The sequence below is a fragment of the Emydura macquarii genome, unplaced genomic scaffold (genome assembly GCF_026122565.2).
Source record: "Emydura macquarii macquarii isolate MOO-44397 ecotype Brisbane River unplaced genomic scaffold, CSIRO-AGI_Emac_v2 contig_1483, whole genome shotgun sequence".
Taxonomy (NCBI): Eukaryota; Metazoa; Chordata; order Testudines; family Chelidae; genus Emydura; species Emydura macquarii.
In genome coordinates this window covers 26238362-26260085 of record NW_027131620.1, presented here as the reverse complement: position 1 = coordinate 26260085, position 21724 = coordinate 26238362, and the positions used below count along the sequence as shown (strand labels likewise).

Here is a 21724-nt window from a genome sequence, read left to right as displayed (position 1 = left end):
CAAGCCTAGACTTGTTGATAGTCAGTATATATCCATTTGTTCTTGTGCAAATATTTGTCCTTAAATAACTCCTCTCCCTCCCTAGTGTTTATCCCTCTGATGTATTTATAGAGAGCAATCATATCTCCCCTCAGCCTTTGTTTTGTTAGTCTAAACAAGCCAAGCTCCTTAAATTTTGCTCGTATAAGGTAGGTTCTCCATTCCTCTCATCCTAGTAGCCTTTCTCGACACCTGTCTCAGTTTGAATTAATCTTTCTTAAACATGGTTGCACACACTATTCCAGATGGGGTCTCACCAGTGCCTTGTATACAGGTAATAACATTTTCCTGTCATGATGGAGTGTCTCCTCTTGCCTGGTGCAATCCTGCACTTTCCTTTCTCTGCTCCCAGCATCCCCTGTTGGCTGGTGCCTTTGTCAGGCGGGTCTTCAATGGCTCAGCCCTCCAGCTAAGTTGCACACAGTCAAAACGCATGAAGGGAACCCCTTCTGGGGTAACTAAGTCCATCAAATGGTTAGCCAGGAACTTCAGCCCCATCTCTGGGCCTGATTAAATTTTATCCCCTTTTGAGGAGTTTTAGTACTGAGTCTTATCCCATTCTTGGGGCTTAGGCCATTTCACCAGTGGCTGATGGGGGGCCCACCCACTACTCCAGGTCCCAACCAGGGGCTCTATAAACACCAGCTATGTACTGCTTCCCATTAATAGTTGCTGCTGCTGCATTCCCTGGGTTGCTTCCCACTTGGTCCCATCAACTTCTGGGATCACTGTTTCCTGTTTGAGCAGGGTCTTTCCCAGGCCTTCTATACCTGGACAGTTTCTCAGCCTCTGCCCTGATTTCTCAAGGTCTTCTCTCAGGCCTCTTTGCCTGGAGAGTTTGTAACAGTCTCTGCCCCCTTTTTGTCCAGGTTCCCTTTCAGGCTTCTCTGCTTGGAGAGCATCTCAGTCCTGCCCTGCTTGAGCAGTATCTCTCCCAAGCCTCTTAACCTGTAGAGTTTCACAGCTTTCCAGTCCTCCTTCACTCTTCTGGTCCCAGCAGAAACTGTCCTGCTCAGGCCCTGCAGCTCCTTTTAGCAGAGCCTGCTGAGCTACGATTGGCTGCTTCTCTGCAGCCTTTCTAGACAGGCCTGGAGGGGCCACCTTCACTGCTTCATTTCCTGGGGTGGGGTGTAGTAGGACCACAAGGCCTCCAGCAGGGGGCCTCAAAGGGCCTGGTACACCCATCACACCTGTCTCTACTGGAAGTACCTTGCCTGATAAATACTAAGATTGCATTAGCCTTTTTCACAGCTGCCTCACATTGGTGGCTCATAGTTACCTTGTGATCGACCAGCGCACCACGGTCTTTCTCCTCTGTTGCTTCCAACTGTTACATCCCCAGCTTATAACAAAAGTTCTTGTTGTTAGTGCAAAGTCATGAATTTAGGGACTATTAAATTTCATCCCATTTCTATTACTCTAGTTTTCAAGGTTGTCCAAATTTTCCTATATGATATTGTGGTCCTCCTCCATTTTGGCAGTACCTCCCAATCTGAAAATTTTATTAGCACACTCCCACTTTGTGTGCCAAGGTCATTAATTAAAATGTTAAATAAGATTGGTCCTAAAACTGATCCCTGATGAACTCTACTAGTGACTTCCCTCTAGCCTGTGGTTCACCTTTCAGCATGACTCATTGTAATCTCCCTTTAACCAGTTCCTTTCTCACCTTTCCAGTCTTGTATTAATCCCCATTCTCTCCAATTTAACTAATAATTTCCCATGTGGAATTGTATCAAATGCTTTACTGAAATTCAGATAGATTAGATTACTGCATTTTGTTTGTCTAGAAAATTGCTTATCTTAAAGAGATCTGGTTGGTCTGGCACAATCTACCTTTAGTTAAAACCATGTTGTATTTTCTCCCAGTCACCATTTACCTCTATGTCCTTAAGCACTCTTTATTTCAAAATTTGTACTAAAACCTTATATACAATTGAGGTCAAACCAAAGGGTCTGGAGTTTCTCAGATCTTTTTTTCCCTTTCTTAAATATAAGGACTATATTTACAATCATCCAATCATAGGATATGATTCCCAAGTTTATGGATGAATTAAAACTCCTTGCTCTTGGATTTCCAAATTCATATGCCAGTCCCTTTAATATTCTTGGATGGAGATAATCCAGGCCATCCGATTTGGTCCCATTAAGCAGTTAGTAAGGCTTCCACTTCAATTGTGGTAATTTCTATTACCCTTGTTCTTATTAGCCATCCTGCCACTGTCCCCAAGTTCCTTATTACTATTATTAAAAACTGAGCAAAGTATTCGTGTAGGTGTTGGATCATGCTTAGATTATCTGTAATCACCACCCCATCCGCAGTGTTTATCAGTCCCACTTCTTTCCTAGTTTTCTTTTTATTTATATGGCTAAAGAATTTTTTACTGTTGTTTTTAATTTCTTTTGCAAGGTCCAGCTCTGCTTGACTTTTGGCAGTTGTCACTTGTGTGCTACACTTTCTGACGTCCAAGAGGTAGCTTTACTTGCTGATCCATCTCTCCTTCCATTCTTTGTAGGCTTTTTGCTTTCTCTTAATTATCTGTTTCATATGCTTGCTCATCCAGTTTGGGCTGCAGCTCTTCCCTAGAATTTTTTACCCTAGTTTGGGATGCCGGCTCTAGATAGTTTCTGCAACTTTGACTTAAAATGGTTCCAAGCTTCTTCCACATTCAGATCCTTAAGTTCTTCAGTTCAGTCCTCTTCCCTGACGATATTCCTTCATTTTTTAAAGTTTGTACTTTTGAAATCAGGGACCCTATCTGCAGACCTGTTTTTGTTTATCCTTCCATTTAGCTTAAACTGAATTAACTCATGATCTTTTGAACCAAGGTTCAGTCCCATTCTTCATGAGCTCCTCACTACTTACCAATGCTAAATCTAAAATGGCTTCACCTCTTGCTGGTTCAGTGACTATATGGTGAAGAAATCTGTTGGATATCACATCCAGGAATATCTTGATGCTACCATTATTTAGTACCCTGGTCCTCCAATTGATATCCGAGAAATTAGTCTTCCATGATCGCACAATTCCCAAACAATGGAAAGCAACTGCAAAGTGAATGAGACTGGAACATTGCCAAAGTTGCAACACATAGCCTCAGACAGTGAGAACATACTGAGGGATAATTAGGGGTTATCCCACCTTTTATGCCTTCAGGTGGGAGGCAAGAGGATAGAAAGTGCACATGCAGATCCTAAGGGACACTGCTGGTCAAATGACTCTGAATTTGAGTGCGTTGGGCATATGTTCACCAAATATGGACAGGCATCCAAAGAAAAAGGCCAATTACAATTAACAGAAAAGATAACTTACTGGAAGTGGAATTTTTATCCAATTTGATTTGATGATCATATTCTGACTTGCTTATAAGTAGACTTGGAAGGATTAGATTTTTATTGATAAATGGTTGGTAAACGTAGATTTCGCTGTATGCACAAAAAACTACGGAAAAATATTTCCATCAATAGTCATCAAAATGTAGAGATAGGGAAAGAAAAGAAACATGCTGCTTGAGAATTTAGAGTCAAAATCCAGTGATCTAGACTTTTGAATAAGGGTATATCCACACTTAAAACGCTGCAGCTGTGCAGCTGCAGACACTACAGTGACAGGAGGGGCTTTCCTGTTGCTGTAAATAATCCACTTCTCCAAGAGGCAGTAGCAAGGTTGACAGAAGAATTTCTCCGTCAACCTAATACTGCATACACCAGAAGCTGTCAGCTTAACTTTGTCTCTCCAGGGTGCGGATTTTTCACACCTCTGAGAGATGTAGCTATGCCGATGTGACTTTTCAGTATAGACTAGCCATAGACTTGTAACAAATGAACTAACAAACGAGGTATAAATTGTCAATTTAAAGATATTTACTTTATATATTTTGACATATGATAGAATGTTGATAATTTGTGTTTTAACAGTTGATAAAGCTTTAATTTTTTGAATCTGAACGTTAGTTTCCATTGGTTTTCGGTTTGCATAGTTTGTACACCAATGCAAGAAGCCTGTGTAACAGAGGTAAAGATTAGGGTCTATTTCAGGAGTGGGTGAGGTTCTGTGGACTGCAAAGTGCAGGAGGGCTGACTAGATCAGGGGTGTCCAACCTTTTTGTGTGAGAGACTACATTGCAATTTTTTTCTCACTCAGTGTTGGTGAGCAAATTTCTGATGGATAATGCATAGTCAAAACAACAAAAATGTGCATTTTTATGAAGAAGCTTCAAATGAGAAAACTACTTTATTAGCTTATTTTCTCGTAACAATATTGAACACTGATTTAGTAAGATCTGGCATTGCTTTTGCTTGCATAAATTGTCGATGTCTGCTCGCTCACTTGAGGTAGCGAAGCGGAGTATTCCAAATAGCTGTCCATCTGTCAGGAGTGATCTTGATTTTGTTCTGATGTTTTTCATTCTTGAAAAAAGCTGTTTGCAGCAATATGTGCTGCCAAACAGTGCAATGAATCGACGGGCATGTTTTGTTAGCTCTGGATAAGACACCGAGGAAACATATTGACTATAAAATGTCAAGAGTCTGCAAAAGCTCTCTTCGTGTCACTGTCATTTTGGATTTCAATTAGTTCCAGTTGAAACATGTCATGAGCATCAGTGGCATCAGTTCCAAATGTCCATAAGTTCATCACAGTGTTTCTGGAAATCTGCAAATCTTTCTCTGAATTCATCCCTCATGCTGCCAATCAGTGCTGAATACTTTTCATAGTTCCCTGTCTCAGCATGCCTTGTTGATAGCATTGTAAAATGAACAACTTTCTTCATAGCCAACTGTTTCTAGATCAGTTCTAACTTCTGAATGAACACTTGGACATGTTCATGCAGTTGGCTGACAAATTGACCCCTTCCTTGTAGTTTCGCATTCAAGTCTGCAGGATACCTGGTGATGTCAGCTAGGAATGCCAACTCATTTCACCACTGATCATTGTCCATGAAGCTTACATTGTTTCCTTTATTTGTTACGGAGGTTTTTATTTCGTCAAGCAGTGACCAGACTGTGGCTAGTGTGGCTGCCTGGCTGAGCCAGCGAACATGGCTGAAGTAAATGACACCATCATGGTCTGATCCTACCTCTGTAAGAAAGGCTTGAAACTGTCTGTGTTTGAGCCCCTTGGATCTTATGAAATTGACTGTAGAAACAACGTTTTCCATCTCGTTTCATCTTCTGGGTCTTGGCACATAGCTGTTCTTGGTGAATGATGCAATGATGTGTGATGACTTCATGAGGCACTGATTTGAGCATTAGACTAACACATCCATTGTGCTTGCCTGTCATGGCAGGGGCTCCATCAGTTGTTACACCACAAAGTTTGTTCTCTGGAAGATTGAATTTCACCAAGGCACGTTTTACTTCATCAAAAATGTCTTGTCCTATTGTTGTGCCTTTCATTGGACATAGGTCAAGCAGGTCCTCAATGACTTTGAAAGTTTTGGTCACTCCTCGTACAAAGAGTGCCGGTTGAGCTGTATCACCCACATCTGTGTTTTCATGAAGCCCTAAACTGTAAAACTGACAGGCATTGAGTCTTTTGATCAGAGAATTTTGAATCTTGGATGCTAAGTTATCTACTATTCTTGCAGTGGTCTGATGTGAAAAGCTACATTTCTCTACCATCAACATTTTGTTAGGACATGCCACAGATATAAAAATGCCCAAGCAGTCTTCCACAAACTCCCCATCAGACAATGGTTTCCCTCTCTTGGCTATTGCTTCAGCTATCAAAAAACTGATCTTGGTTGCTGCCTCGGAACTCTGGTTTGCAGCTTTGAAGAAAGATTGTTGCCTGATAATGTTTTGTTTCAGCGCGTTCACTCGATCGATTCTCATCTGACCCATGAGGCTGTCAAATTTGCAAGCATGTTTCGTAGAATAATGCTGTTTGATATTGTATTCCTTGAAAACGGCTATCTTCTCTAGACGTATCAGACAAAATATGCCCCCATTGTGCTCAATAACAAAAAAATCATTGGTCCAAGACCCTTTGAAGGCTCGACATTCAGTATCAATTTTTCTTTTCTTGCCTCTAATCATGGGAGTCGCAATCTTTGTTCTGATAGGTCTCAAAACTCTGTACCAGAGAGCAAGTTAGTGGAGAAAAGCCAGCGAAGATGCTTAACAGCAAAGCATGATCCTAGCTTGAGCTACAGACAGTAATAGCCAGAGATACTAGTGTAGTAGCAATACATTAACCAGCACTGCCCTAGAGTAGTAATATAGTACACTCACCCCCACCCTGGCACTGTGGTGATCTCTGCCCCCACTGCCTCCTCAGGGTGCTGCTGCTGCTGCGTCTACCTGCCTGGCTCAGGGCTGGAGGGAGGAGCTGCTGCGGCTGCACCCTCCCTCCCTCTGCCCAGCTTGGGACTGGTGAGCTGGATAGCAGCCTTTGGTGGGCTAGACTCTGGCCCACGGGCTGTGGGTTGGACAACCCAGGAGTAGATGATCACAATAGTCCCTTCTGATCTTGAAGTCTATGAGTAAAATGGAATAACTAGAAGAGGAAGAGAAACCAGATATTCTAGAGATAACAGAAACATGGTGGAATAGAAGTCATGAGTGGAATACAGGTATTGAAGGGTATGTGATGTTCAGGAAAGACAGAAATAAAGGTAGATGTGGTCGAGTAGCATTGTATATTAATGATGAGGTAGTCCATAAAGAAATTCTCTTTAAAAATCAATAAATACCTACATTCTCTGAGAAATTGCTCTGATGGGTAGGACTGTGCAGCAGCTAGAGGTGTAATTGCCAGCTCAGACAGATGTATGTGCATTTGCTTTGCTCAACCTAGTGTGGTAAAAATAGCATGGCCTTGGCAGTACAGGAGGCAGCTTGGGCTGGCCACCTGAGTACAGCCCCAGCCAGGGTGCTAGCTATGTACTCAGGTGGCTAGCTCAAGGCACTACCCAGCCTCCACTGCCACGCTGGGATTTTTAGTGCTGTAGCTCAAACAGAGCTAGTAACTGTCTATCTTTTCAAATGGTAGCTACATCTCCCAGCTGCACTGTTAGGTATAGCTCATAGCGGAAAACAGGTCTCCAGGATTTAAGAACTGTCCTCGTGAGGCAGTATACCCCTTGATGGGCATATTAAGTGTTTATTGTGCCTCATTGAAGAGCCCATTCCTGAGAGATGTACTATTTGCAAGTCATTCTCAAAAAGAACACACAAGGCAAGAGTGGTTCCCTTGAAGCTGTTTTTACTGGAGAAATCTTATGCTCCCCTTTTCAGGTCCTAGGACTGAAATCCCTGAGCAGTCTTCTTACAAGAGTGCTCCACTCAACTCACATCTCTGAGGTTTGTGTCTCTAAAGGTTCTTCTTTTGTGGCTGGTAAAACATCTGCGATCACAGAGAGAAAAGAGCACCACTCCTCTAGATCCAGCTTGCCGGGTCATAGCACTAATGAAGTAAACATCCCCTTGTTTTGTCACTGAGAAGGGTAGTTCAAGGCCCAGGAAGGGGTTCCTCAGGTACTGGCCACCATGACCCAGTATTGGCTTGCTTAGAACACCGTATATCACCGAGTATTGGTCTCTCAGCCCTGAGGCCAGTATCTTCAGCAGGACCACCGTAGTATCGACTCCTTCCACCAATGACAGTCGTGGTATTGAAGTCTTTACAGCACTGACAGGCCTCAGTCTCTGTAGAACCAGAATTACCACTGTGGTCAGTAGTCAAACTTTCGCTTATGGTACCAACAGCTACTACTTTGGTACCGAGCGCACCTGCGGAACCACGTAAACAACATTCTGAGGTTTTGCTTAGCACCCCAACTAGAATTGCTCCCCTGTGTTTCAGACAATAGCAGGGAGGTGTTACCATCTCCTTCCTGAGAGGTGGTGTCATCTCATTTCTTGTGGTCTAGGTTCTTTGATCCTGACACATCAAAAAGGGATTCTAGAGCTATTATCCAATCTTAAAAGAGTTTTAGGAAATACTACACCTTGGTACCCACCACCATGGTCCCCAGGACAGCATCCTTACCTAACTACCTTGGCCATACTGGACACCATGGGGATTACAGCCTGCCAGGAAACCAGCTTCTCAAAACCAGCTTCTCCAACCCACTCTAGGGCTAGGTTTCCCTTTCCACCACTCCCTGGGGAGCATTTCAGGCACTAGTTCCACCTGCTTAACAGCAGGAGCAGGGCTTTGAGGAGGACTTCCAAACTGATGATCACACCAATCGAAGGCATATATCATTTTCATCTTCTGATGAGACTGCGTTGCCATCAATATCCAGTATTTATCAATGAGACCTTTCAGGAGTTACTCTGCAGGATGGTGGACACGGTGGAGATTCCAGTGAAAGTTGTCCAGGACATGTCTTGCAAGCTCCTGGATATTTTACATATCTCCATGCTAAGGTACCTTGTAGTGCCTATCAAGGAGGGCTTTTTGGAGCCAGCCAAGCTGCTTTGGCAGATGCCGGCTTCCTTTAGTGCTGAGACCCAAACAGGCATCAGTGTTACCAGGTGCCCATAACAGCTTTTGAGCAACTCTATACTCTGTGCCTGGCTCACTTATTGGAGCTGCAGTCCATAAGAGGACAAAACATCAAGGTCTGCCCAGAACAACCCAAGACAAGGATCCCAAAACGCTAGATTTATTCAGCTGCAAAAATTACTCATCAACCAGCCTGCAGGTGAAGATTGCCAGTTATCAGTCTTCATTAGTGAGACTCTTATCTCCCAATTTTCTGACATGATCTCTCTTGATGTCAGAGGAATTAAAGTCTTGGTGGGACAGCTTATGATGTGCACTACTCTTCAAGCAGATTTCAACGCATCAGTTGCCATGAGACGGTCCTCTTGGCTCAAATCTGACATCCTGAAAGAGGTGCAAACAGTAGAAGATCTGCTATGTGGTGGAATGTACCTTCTTAACCCAAGGATTGATGGTCCTCTAAAAGACTCTAGAGTGACCCTGAGATCTCTGGAACATTTGCTTCAAAAACGAAGCAAGTCAGGCCTCAGGCAATCCTACTTTGCACAGTTCAGACCATCTGCATTAGAGGTTTTAAATGAGCAAATCATCTGCTTTGACTGCATCATGTTTCCATCCTGCAGCAACTTTATCAAGGCAACAAATTTATCTCTTTCTCAGGAGTTGCATACAACCCCTGCTGGAACTTTTTTTTATGTCCTTAAAGAACTGTTTTCTTTGTTTTCATGGGGTCTGAAACACCATCATTATAGACCACTGGGTCCTAGAAATCAGAGAGGTGGGATATGCCATCTAATTCCAGACATTCCCCATCACTCACCCATCTCCCTTATCCCTTTCCAGGGATCCCTCTCAGAGAGTATATTGCACCAAGAAATGCAATCACTTCTAATTCTCTGAGCAATAGAATTAGTAGCTGAAGAGTACAAGAGGAGGAGTTTTTATTCCCATTACTTTGTTACCCTCCAAAAAAGGGGGATGGTGCCCTATTCTGGACTTGAGAGAGCTGAACACCTTCATTCAGATTCAAGCTCGGGGTGGTTACCCTGGCCTCTATAATTCAACCTGCTATGGATCTATATGCAACAGAACCAAAAGTGTCAAGCTCCAGAGGAGGCCAGGAGCAGGTATCTCTAGTTGTAGGACCAATAGTATGTAGCTTGATCTAAGTTAGTTGGCGTACTTCAGCTTCCCATAATGTGCAGCACTTTTTGTGCCTTCCTTTAAGGAAATAGGCTTATGTTGGTCCCATAGTGCTGGGGATTGGCATTTCTAGGGCATGTTGAATGGATTAATTGGGCTGTGCTATATGAAGTGTAATGAAAGTGGGTTGTTAATTCCAAAGCTGTCAAATGTTCTGTCTTGAGGCTGGGAGGTCAGCAAACCTCTTCTTTAACTCTGATGCAAACAGTATTGTGAAAATGCTGTGGGCAGCGCACACTGTTCTGGAAGTAACTTTGAAATTGTTTGGTTAGTGTGTTGGGTAAGTCTTTGAAAATCGTGTTTTCATTTCTTAGCACATGGGTTAGGCTTTCTGTAGATAGATGTGCATAGATGCACAGCTTCTCTCTGCTGTATCAATTTGCACATGGCTGTGTAAATGAAATGTATTTAACTTTGACAGATAATATCTTTCTGGAGATTCTGCACTCTAGTAATAAAGAGTTGGCTGAGGCACGAGAAATTTTGCGTAAAATAGAGCTTCGCGATCTATACAAGTACTTAGGAGAGACTCGGACTGAACCAGGAAAAGAAATTACAGAGGTAAACAGCATTCTCATCCAATCATTGTTGATAGAGGGCTCCAAATTCTGCTGCCTCTTTTAAATATGCACCTCTGACCTGTCTCTATCCTACTGTCATTCTAAAGCTGCCTCGGCAAATGGTAAATTGCCCATCCCCTCCAAAACTCAGCCAGCAAGTGTGGGAGAGGCTGTTACGTGGAGGAAGCCGTGGGAAAGATAAGAGATTTAGATTTTTAAAAATCAGCTACTGAACTGAGGGCTCTTTCAGGATATTTTTATTTGAAATAACGTGTTCTGCAAGAATATAGGGAATTGCATGTCAAAAAGCATCATTTCAGTCCAAAAAACAAATGAGAACATTTGAACACAAGAAAACAGTAACTCTGTTCAGCAGAGTAATGAGACTCTGATGCAATTTTGGCTGCAAGTCATCATCAGAGTGGCTTTATTTAAAAAAAAAATATATATATGGCCATTCATGTGAGAAAACTTCTGAATTTCTTGACCTTAGGGGGTGTAAATTCTCAACCTTAATGTTGCCTTTGCATCATTTAGTCAGTATCTACCTCTCAAGCTCATCTTAGCTGTTTACTTCAAAAACAGTCGATATCAATTTAATATAGTACTATAATATATTACTATAATTAATATTCTAGACTGAGCTGATAGAGCTGCCGATAATTAAAGTTGCCCAACATGTCCCATTATAAAACACTATTTTCATTTGTTTATAACTTTGCCAAACTTAACTATTTGGGCTGAAATTTTGCATGCAGGATCTCTGCCACTGTCTGAACTAGTTCAGAAAATTTCAGCAGAAATGTTCTGGCTGTTTCAGAGAATAAGAGGAAAGTGTTTTGTCCGTGTTTTTTAAAAACAAACCAACAAAAAAATTCTTCTGCTACTTTACTGATAAGCTCTAGTGCATCCGTGCTTTGATACAGGGACTTGAAAATTGTCAAGCGGGATTCCTTGGAGAAAAACTGCCCAAATTTGGGCAACTTTAAAAACCTTTGAAAAAATCTCGACTCAGACATGCTCTGAAGAGACTTGCTTATTTTGATCGCAAATTTCTCCTAAGGTTCTGCCTGTTCTGAGCATGCTCCAGCCCCTGGGTGCAGGTGCTGAGCAGGACTTTGCCTGCGTTGGGGGCTTCCAGAGAAAGTTGCTTCCAGGGGCCTCTGGGCACAAGAACTGAGAGCAGGCGGACTCTCTCCTGTGCTCTGAGTACCCCCCTTTCTGTCTTAACTACATGCTCAAATGCTATTTTTCCATGGGATCCCTCTCCCGTTCAGTGCCTAGAACAGACGGTGCTCACCGAGTGAGCCATTATTTAACATTTTGTTTTCTCATCCATCCTGTGTGGCTTCCAGGCCTTATTTATTGCACACAATTCAAACCTTGTCATGAAGACAGACTTGCTAATTTCCGCTCCTCAGCTCCTTGTCCCAGGCTCCTTGCCTAGCCAGTCCCGCTCTCCTCGTCAGAGTCTGCGACTTTGCCAGCTCCCAGTGCCAGTATGCTTCCTCCATTGCCATGCCCAGCTCAGTGCCTTGTCTTTTCTGTGTTCCAGTCAGGCAGTTTCTACCTCCTCTCTGCCTGGGTACCAGCAGGGGAAGTAGTGAGAGCACAAGAGAAAGAGTCTCAGCTCTTAGTTCTGGTGTCTGGCCCCATAGCAGTCCCCAGCAAACCAGCAGTAGCAACTGCAGACCAAGTCTTGCTTAGCCTCTTCAACCCTGAGTTCTGGGGCATGCTCAGTAGGGACAGAATCTTCATATAATTTAACTGCCAAACTGTGACCAATCTCTAATAAGCACATGCAAAGAGATTTTTCAGAGGTTTATAACTTGGTCAAATTGTGTTTTCCCAGGAACAGCAAAAGGCCCATACTTGACACCAAATTCCAACCCACTCTCTTTTACTTTTAAAGGATGGCTTTCAACCTAGAGACACTTGTTTAAAAAGTGGTGTAGGTGGTTGCATGAAACAGTTCTTGTATTTAAATGAAGTTTGTTTAAAGAATAAGAGCTCTCTCTTTCACAGCCCTTGCCTTCACTTTGTGAAGATGCCCTGATAGCAGAAGAAACAGGCAGGTTCCCAGCAGCCAGGGAATACAGACTTGTATCCAGTGTCAATATTGTAAAAAAACTATGTTAGAAATATTGAGTGTGTCTGTTTTCCTGTGTAGAATGAGTGGAGTTGAGAAAGTTGACATGTTTGATAGTAATGTGGATAATGTGCTGAAAGGCACAGGTTCAGGGCCCTGTAGCCCCCTGGAGGTCAACTTCTTTCTCTTTGAGGGCTAATAGATTGCCCTAGATACTAAAGATTTTTGAGACTCTCCAAAGGACTATCTAAAACAACTTGCTTAATAGATAGAGTGTATCTGTTGCCAAAAGTCACACACTTACCATGGAAACCTTAGATACCTCAAAGTTCTAGCCTTTCGTGCAGGTTTTATTCCCTCTGCTGAGGCACTTTCTGTATAGCTTCACCTGGTCATGTGACCGACCTTCAGCTGTGTAGTCATGGTCGATTAATGCAAGTGAAAATCTTCACTTGAACTTTTCTTGTGTTGAAAGGTGCATTATTTACAGCAAAAATGCTGGTATTTTAAATAATAAAGTAATCTAACCTTATCTCAGCCAGCCTACTTGTATGGCAGCATTCTCTTCAGATATATGGGTTCAGTTGCACAGGTCTGGAATTGGTAGCAGTTGAATAGAATTGAAAGTGTTCTCTTTCTCAGGAGCAGTATGACAGGCTGCCAGCTGACATTGTTGCTTCCAGACCAAAGAATGCACCTCAGGATGTTGAGCTGAATGCTGAAGACTTTATCGTTGATGTAAGTGTGTCTTTTCAGAACAAACTTAGTGTCAAACATTCTCATATCATTTCTGTATCACAACGGGAGTAATGTACCATGTAAAAGTTTGCAAATAAAGCTGAGTATGCTTTATATTCAAAATAAGAAACCAGCTTGTCCCATTCATGCTGTAATTGCACAATTCAGGGACATTGTAAGGCATAAGGTAATCCTCCATGTGTTCCCATCCCTGTGTGGAGTATGCAGTTGGTGTCTGATACCTACTATTTTCCATGGATGTCTCTCTCCTGAAGCCTGCAGATCAGGGGTTCTCAAACTTTTTTAATGTGGATCTTATCTTAAAAGATTATCTTGTAGACATCTCTCTTCCCAGGGATTTCATGGACCATTTCCCTCTCCAATTTGTCATCATGTAACATTCCTGTGGCAATGGAAAATGTTAGGAAAGCATTTAGTTACTTTTTTAGCCGTTCCATTGCTGGCTCTGCTCCCTGAAAACACTTCCTATTTCCTCTCCTGTAACATTTGCTACTAGTTTTTGTAAAGAAGAGTCTTGAATGCCTTAGAAGCAATGAATGGTGCCATGCCATTTTTCTGCAGACTTCCAGGAAGTGACCAACTAACACCTTAAAACCGCTGCAGTAAACTTTTCATGAAATATAATAGTTTCTGTAGCATCCTTCAGACAAACTGAATTTCAAAAGTCATAATGGATTTAAGTTATACAGTTAGAAATTATGGGTATGATAAATTCACCTTTTCTGGACCTGGCAGAAAACAGACCTATCAGTTTGTGTGTATGGATCTGAATTGCCAGTGATGTCTGTCTTGTTTCCTAAGAATAGTTCATGCTAGCACAGAGCTTCACTCAGGGCAAGTCTGTTTCCACCAGTAGGGGAGAGAGACCAAAACGTAGAAGGCAGTTTGACTGCCTTACAAATCTAATGTAACAGCTCAAAGCCTTTCCAAACTAAACTTGCTGAAAAAATATTATGGGAAATGCCATCCAGTCCCAATATTGGGGGTCCTGGTATGTTCACTAAAGCATGGTCAAGATGACTTGTAAAGCTTTTCTGTGTTTAGTCTCTTTTTCATCTAATGAGACTTGTCATCCATGAAGGGTCACCTCTGTTTTCCGTAGTGTTGTCAAAAAGAAAAAATTAAAAATAGTGGCAATGGACTCCTCCTCCCATGAAAACCCCAGGACAAGGGGTATCAGCTCCTCCCCCTGCTGACATCACAGCTCTTGGCATGCCAGCTCTCCCACTTTTATAAATTGCTATCTTTTGACCATAATAGCTCCATTGCTGCCACACAGCACAGTGTGGGATGAGAAAACCCTCTGACTTGGATTAGTCGGTGATTAACTTGTTCCATTGCTGCTGAGAGCACAGGAATATGTCCAAAAGACAAATTTCAAGGAGGACTAAAAGACTGAAGAAATTAAAAAATATAGATAGATAGATAAATATATATTAAATTATTGTTAATCGTATAAATGATTATTAGTTATTCAATTAGTTTTCATTTTGGTTGACTGCTTATGATAGTGATGAAATACATAACACATAGAGATTAGAGAAATAAAATTAGGAGGACTTGAAGACAGACATGCTAACATTAGAGCACCATTAAATGCAAAAATTTTTGCAGGTCACTTTTAAGTATCGAGAATCAGCCTGCTCTGGCAGCAGTCTCATTAATGCTCGTGTGCTCATGACACATTAAGGCCCACGTGGCAGTAGATTTGCACTTGGGAGTAGTTTCCTCCTGAAATATTTAGACCTTGAAAATGGATAGCTACCTAAGACTAACACAAAGACAATGTAACTGAAGTATTACACCTGCAAGTAGAAAGAGACTGAAGAATTCCTTATCCCTTGGGTTGTGCAGTGTCCAGCCATACCTTTGTGACTGGAATATGCCTTGCTATAAGCCATCACCCATGTAGACAGTGTGCCCTTGGTCAAGACCCTTTCAGAGCAGCTCTACTTGGAAGGAAAAGTTAATTTTGCTTAAAAAAAATCATTAGGGTTTAACATTTGTTTCTCCATATCCTATGTACTGCGTTTGCACATAAAATGTGTCCTGTAATGGCCAGCCCTGCAAACTTACTCTGGGATCTGAAAATCAACAAGAGGTCTTCCTGATCTGTGGATCCCCACCAGTATTAAAGGTTTTGCAAGTCAGTTACTGCCCTCGGGCACTCTCATGTAACCCCATTGTGCTCACATTATGCCTTTATTTACACCTGAGTCCTTGGAAAAAGGAAAATGCTTCTCTGCAAGCGTTTTACTGTGGAAATTGATTTGATCTCTCCTCTCCCCTTCTGTGCCCCATTCCTCTCCCCTTTAAAAATTGTTTTCTTAATTCAAATATTCTCAAAAGCAAATAAAAAATAATATGTATTGGATGGAGGCAGCGCTGGGGTGTTAAAATTGCCTTGGTTCAATTGCCAAAAATATTGTAGTAGCAACACTGTCAAACTATCACGGCAAAATTAAATTTTAAGGACAACCACTATTACATATAGAAAGATCTGAAGCATATCTGAATAGTAATATGTAAATCACTTTAGAATTCCCTCAACTCTGCTTGCTGGATGCCTCTCTGTGTGATTATCAGGCGTATTCAGATGAAGGAATTTTGTGAATTGCAGGTCACTTTTAAGGTGATACTTTACAAAATTCTTGAAGCTCATGGCATCAGTGGAAGTAGTTTCATAAAACAAACAAATTTCAGTTTTTTCATAAAGATGTAACTATTTTAGTTAACCCCAAATATTTTAGAATAATCTTTGCTATTTTCAAACAACTAATAATTGTAGTGTCTCTTTTGTAAAAATCCTGGTAATCTCAAGTCTAGAAAACTACCCAAAAATATGTATTTGTTCATTTGTATCCATTTCTGAATTGTCTCCATCTAGGTTATCAATATGGACTATGGAATGAAAGAACAGAATCCTATCGATAAAGTTCGCTTCTATTGCAAGTCTGACCCCAGCCAGGCAGTCAAGATTTCTAAAGAACAGGTAGCTATCGCTTTGCAGGTGGTTTTACCAAACACATCCAGCTATCTTCTGAAGGAAACTTTCATGTAACAGATTGTGGAAACATTTTAAGCACTTCTATGCAATAATGTGGTGGTGGTATAATTTTACCAGAATCTGGAGTCTTAGTATTTTATACAGTCCATCTTAAAATCCATTCCTTGTTATCTTCAGATAAACACATTTTTCCAGTCAAACTCCCTTTGTGGTACAGATTATGCTTTGTAATGAAAACTTACATTTTTCTACTTATATTTGGAAACATTTTGAAGTTTATTGAGCAGTTTGCTCTAGATTCCAAGAAACACAATAAAATTTCTTTTCCTCTCCAAAAGGTTTCACGGCTTCTGCCAGAGACATTTGCAGAGCAGCTTATTCGGGTTTATTGCAAGAAAAAGGATGAGAAGAGTTTAGATGCTGCAACAAAATATTTTATTCACTGGTGTATGGCGAGAGATTTCACTAAACCACAGGTACAGTACTATTCATAAATCCCTCCACATATACGTTCATCAATTCCAAGGCCAGAAGGGACCGTTGTGATCATCTAGTCTGACATGCTGTATAACACTGGCCATTGAACTTGCCCCAAATAATTCCTACTCTTGGAGCTTCTCACCTTGGCACATGGATTTGGGACCTACAAAATGAGTGCATTGTTAGGGATTTTTACCTCTGAGGCCTTGTCTACACAGGAATGCTGCATGTTATAACCAAAGCTGTGACCTTTAACTGATACAAACCCCTGTGTAGACACACTTTTTTCAGTTTAAAGATAGCTTTTATCAGGTTAATCGAAGCTGATTGGGAACAAGTGTAAGTTGAACTGAAATAAGAGCACCCTCACAGGGGTTGGCATCGGTTTAATTAACTGGTGCAAGTTTCGTTTGTAGGCCTGCCGTGAACCACCACCGTGGGGCTGAATGGTATCTTTCTAAGGAATCATTCAGACTGGTTCCTCCCATCAATTTTCCTCTTCTCCCCACTGCTTGTCCCATGCCTCCAAAGCTTCCCGTTTCCCCAGGAGAATCTGATGTTTTGTGATCTCCTATGGGCACCTGCTCAGGAGCCCCAATCTCGTGGGGAAACCAGGAGACTTGAACAGGAAGAGGATCGAGACCCCCCCAAACACTCTTGGTTTTGGAGGTCCCTGCTGTTGTGTGTGTGGAGCCTGTTGCTCCTGCTGCCTGTCAGACCTCAGAGCATAGATATTACAAGCCATGATGGGGATGGGACACACTCACACTAGGTCCTTTATGCAGTTGTGGCTTCTGCAATGGGGGCGGGATTGGAGCCCTCACCACTGTTGAGCCAGTAAGAGACAGAACCGGATCCTGAAGGAAATAGGAACCTCAGGTTCTTGCTAGGGGTGGCGCCTGTAATATCCATAGAGCTAACTTGGCATTTCTGTGGTGTGTGTGAGACAGCATCCCCTCCTCCGCTGTCCCTTGCCTACCCCTCCTCTATCATTTCTCCCAATAAACTTGTTTCTTTTACCTAGTAAAATTATTTGTCGCTCACTGCAGCAGAGCAGTTAATGTGGTGGAAACAAATGACATTTTCCCCATTTTAAATAAAATGAGTATGCAAATTAGATATTTCACATTATTAAATTTGCAAATCGTGACATTGCATCAGTTGCATTGAACCTCCAGTTTTTTGGACAGTTAGCCTTAGTAGGTATAACTTGACCATCAGGCTGGATACGGACAGTCTGATAAGGTGACTTTTTCCCCCCAGCAATTAAAGGTTTTCTCTTAGCAGTTTCTTTTGAATGCTAATAATTCATACGTATCTAGTATTAAGCTGCCTGTCCCTCCTTTTATATCTGCTCTTTCAGGTCTAGATGTTTTCTCAACTACCTTTCCCTGCATGAAATGTTGTCTGGTGGAGCTCTGAGAGGAAATGACAAATTAATTTCATGTCTTTTAATAAAAAATGTAAAGCATTAATTGGCTGTTAACACTTAAATCTCTTCACCATGATAAAGCAGCCAGTGAGCAAAGCATAATACCTTGTATCTATTGAGCATTTTTTGAACTAGTGTGCTAGGTCCTAGGGCTTGTTCTCCAGGGGTGCTGAGCACTCAGAGCTTATCTCAGTGGTTGTTCAGTACCTCTGGAAATCCAACACTGGATTAGGGTTTCCATAGGCCTGATCTGCAACCAGAGAGTCACCTTCTTGGGTCTTATCCTTTCATAACAGTTCTGGTTTCTGAGAGCAAAACTGAGTTCATTTTTACAATGTGCTTTGCAAATGAGATTGGTAAAAGATTTTCCCTGCTTCTAGCATTTCTGTTACTATCAACCTCATCATACAACCAGTTTTACATCCATCACACCAGTTCATTGCACTATAGTAATGTTTCCTAACAAATGAAACATGTCCAAGTGTGTAAAACTGAATGTGGGTAATCCGTGCTAGAGGTATTCCATGGGTGCTCAGCACTTCCTGTTGTGGCAGTGTTGGACAGGTGAATTGGAGATGGGCAGTGGGATGTTAGTGGGCTCACTTTATCTGATAATATACTAAATATTTTCCAGCTCACCTACTTCCTGAATTTACTGGTGACCAAGCTTTTGTACAGAGTTCTCACCTATAGTGACTGGTCATTGATCATGAGCCTTTTCTGGCTCAGGTCTCATCCTTTCTGTTCATAAGCCTAAAATTGAACTTCTTGTTTTGTTCTGTTTGTACAGCACCTAGCACAGTGAGGTCCTCAGCCATGTCTCGGGCTCATACCATAATACAAATTATAAAGTAAGATTGTGCTTTTAAAACTTTGTAACTTTTTCTCAATTTCATTTCAATGACTTTCTAGGATGGTGATGTGGTCGCTCCTGAACTCACTCCAATGAAACCAAGCTGGAATGACCCTGACGAGGACGAATTGCAAAGACCAAATGACTGCAGAGAAGCTTCAAAATCCAAAATCAGACTCTTTCAATAACTCATTTGTTAAATTTGCAATATTTAAAGTTTCGCACTAGTCCTCCTATCCCTTTAAAATATACTTGAAATGGAGCAGCACGTTTTATAAAACCTACTTGAAATTAGAAATCTGTAAAGCTTTACAGAACAAGTTTACAAAATGCATTGTTTTAAGTTGCTGTACGTTTCCTGTAGTGTAACACAGTGATTTAAAAGCCCTGTGTCCGTTGACATTCACAGGGGAATTCTATATAGCGATCGCTAATTAGTTGCAGCAGAACTAACCTGCTCTTCTAATGTTTGACTTGAATGTATGGGGGCAGTGTGGCAAGAATAGCTTTAAAATGAAGGCTTTTTGAAAATATCCCAAACGTCCATAAAATTCCAAAAGGATATTAATACTTTGCTATTGTTAAAGTGTAGCTAGCACTGCACTTCAGCACAATTTTGACTTCCCTAAAATCAGAGAGATGTGAGCAGCAAGTGCCCAGCTCCCTTTACTGAGCAAGTGTCATAAACAAAAAAAAAAAGTTGGAAAAATCTATCCTATTTCCCTTATTTCAGATCCCTTTTTTAAAAAATAATTGTGATGTCATATTGTCATATGTTCTGACAGAACAAAGTCTATAGCTCAGATTTCTTAAGCCTGACTGAAGTGAAAAAATGCATCACTGAGGTGTGGGATTTTGGGGGGTTTTTTTAAACTTTTTTAGATTGTGTTATTGTGGATTTACACAATCACCTTTTCCTGTAATTTAAACGTTTTTTTTCTCCTGGGTCTTTTCACATCGCACCAATGGGGTGCGGAACTGATTTGAGTACTGACAAATGGCTGTCCAATACACAGGGCAAACAAACTAGGCCAATTTTTTTCTCTAATCTTTCACTCAGTTCTATGGGATTCTTTCTAATCATTGTAAGTAAAATAATCTTCATACAGAAATAGGATTTTTAAATTACCTGTGTCTTTTTTTTTAAATTACCTAAAAACATGAAGAAAATGAACATCTTTTTCTGAACCTTTGGTTTTGGAAGTCAGACGTTAGTCACTAGGGGGTCTGAATACAAAATGAATGCAATGAGACATCTTCATTGAGACCAGCTCTGTTACATGAGATTGAACTGCCCCTTCTTGAGATAGCATCTGATAACTATCTCATGGAAACAAGCGAATTGACCATAATTCTGGTCTGCTAGTTTAATATGCACACGCCCATGTGTTCACCCAGAGGGAGGGTGTTGTGCAAACACTATTTTCAGTGCACTACCAGTGATTCAGATCTACAAATGTATGAAATGGTTATCAGAAGTCTTCACTGACTTGGGAAGCATGTCTCTGGAATAAGCCTTTTGTACTTGACTTCATCAAATTGAAGGAGTGAAGCAATTGTGTTAAAATCCTGTGATTCAAGACAATGAAACAGACACAGAATAATGTATTAAGTTGTCAGTGACTTCAAGGTATTTGCTTATTTGAAAGTATTTTAAAAGGTGTACTTTATGCTGTAGAAAATCTTTTGCTTAAGAGAGCCATGTTCTTTGCTTTTGAAATGTCAAACTTTACCTCTGAGCTGGATTGTTTATTTTTTTTCTAAATATATCAAACTGACTGAGCCTGAGGGGACTGAAAAAAACTATACAAATATTTTTATACAGCTTTTGTAGTGTAACTGCAGCGTGGTTTGTTTGTATTAAAAATCAGTACTACAATTAATGTACAATTAAGGTGAAAAATACGAAATGCATTCTTAAAGCATAGACATTCATAGCTAAATAAAGTCTGTTTCTTAGCTGAGGGAACCTAATGTTGTTTTATTTCCTGTGATGCCCCATGTGCTTGGAAAGATCTTCATGCTGGAAAGAAGATGCATTGGCTCTAATCCCAATCCCTATAATGAAGCAGGAATAATTTTGGAGTCAAATTCAGATTTAAGGCATCATGGAGGGTAATATAGATTCAGGCTAATCAGAAGGCCAAGGAAGAGACCTGTCTCATCTTGGGTGCAATGTCATGTGCTGAGACAAGTGGCAGGTTCCCAAAGGCAGACCTGTTCCTAGCATGATGTACTGAGATGCTGCCACAATGGTCATAATGGCTCAAAATGACCACACCTATTGAAAGGGAGTAGGGAGTAAAGATATAATGCAGGGTAGATAACCATCGTGTGCAACTGGTAGAAAAAGTGACATTTGGCCAACAGACATCAAGCTTGCATTTGAAGACTGGAGGGGAAGGGATGTTAATAGGCAGATAAGATAGTAACCAGTAAAAAGAGACTGGGAATCTGCCAGGGGGGAAGGGGGGGATTACATAAATACCAAAGCTCCTTTTATGAGTGTTGTATCTTGAATGTATCCAGGAATGTGGCCTCATCACGTTCCCTAGGTATCACATTCCATTGCCCAGTTAACTTCTCTGTGCTTTCCTTGCTCTGATCCCAGAGGGCTTAATTTGGACTCTTTTGCATGGTTCTTCAAGCTTTACATGTGCCTCTGGTGTTCAAATAGATACGGAGCGTGCATCTCGAGAGACTACATCCGTGACAGCCACATCTTCCGAACTCCTCGCCTCTAGGACTTCAGAATGCTGTGAATTCAAATGCTGAATCCCCATGTGCTTTACGACTCCAGAATCTGAATAGAGTCCATGCATTGTTCCTAGCTTGTGGTCTCTAGGC

At 41.3% G+C, this 21724-nt stretch overlaps 1 protein-coding gene across 1 annotated transcript in view; it reads left to right on the top strand.

Annotated features, from left to right (window-relative positions):
• SAMHD1 (SAM and HD domain containing deoxynucleoside triphosphate triphosphohydrolase 1) overlaps nt 1–20846 on the top strand; it is a 66554-nt gene extending 45708 nt beyond the window's left edge. The window contains exons 12-16 of the mRNA XM_067554516.1: nt 10119–10258; nt 12989–13084; nt 15993–16097; nt 16451–16588; nt 18937–20846. Coding sequence (XP_067410617.1) covers nt 10119–10258; nt 12989–13084; nt 15993–16097; nt 16451–16588; nt 18937–19065 — 608 coding nt within the window. The 3' untranslated portion in view covers nt 19066–20846. The remainder of the gene's footprint in view (nt 1–10118; nt 10259–12988; nt 13085–15992; nt 16098–16450; nt 16589–18936) is intronic.
• Nucleotides 20847–21724: the final 878 nt, after the last annotated feature.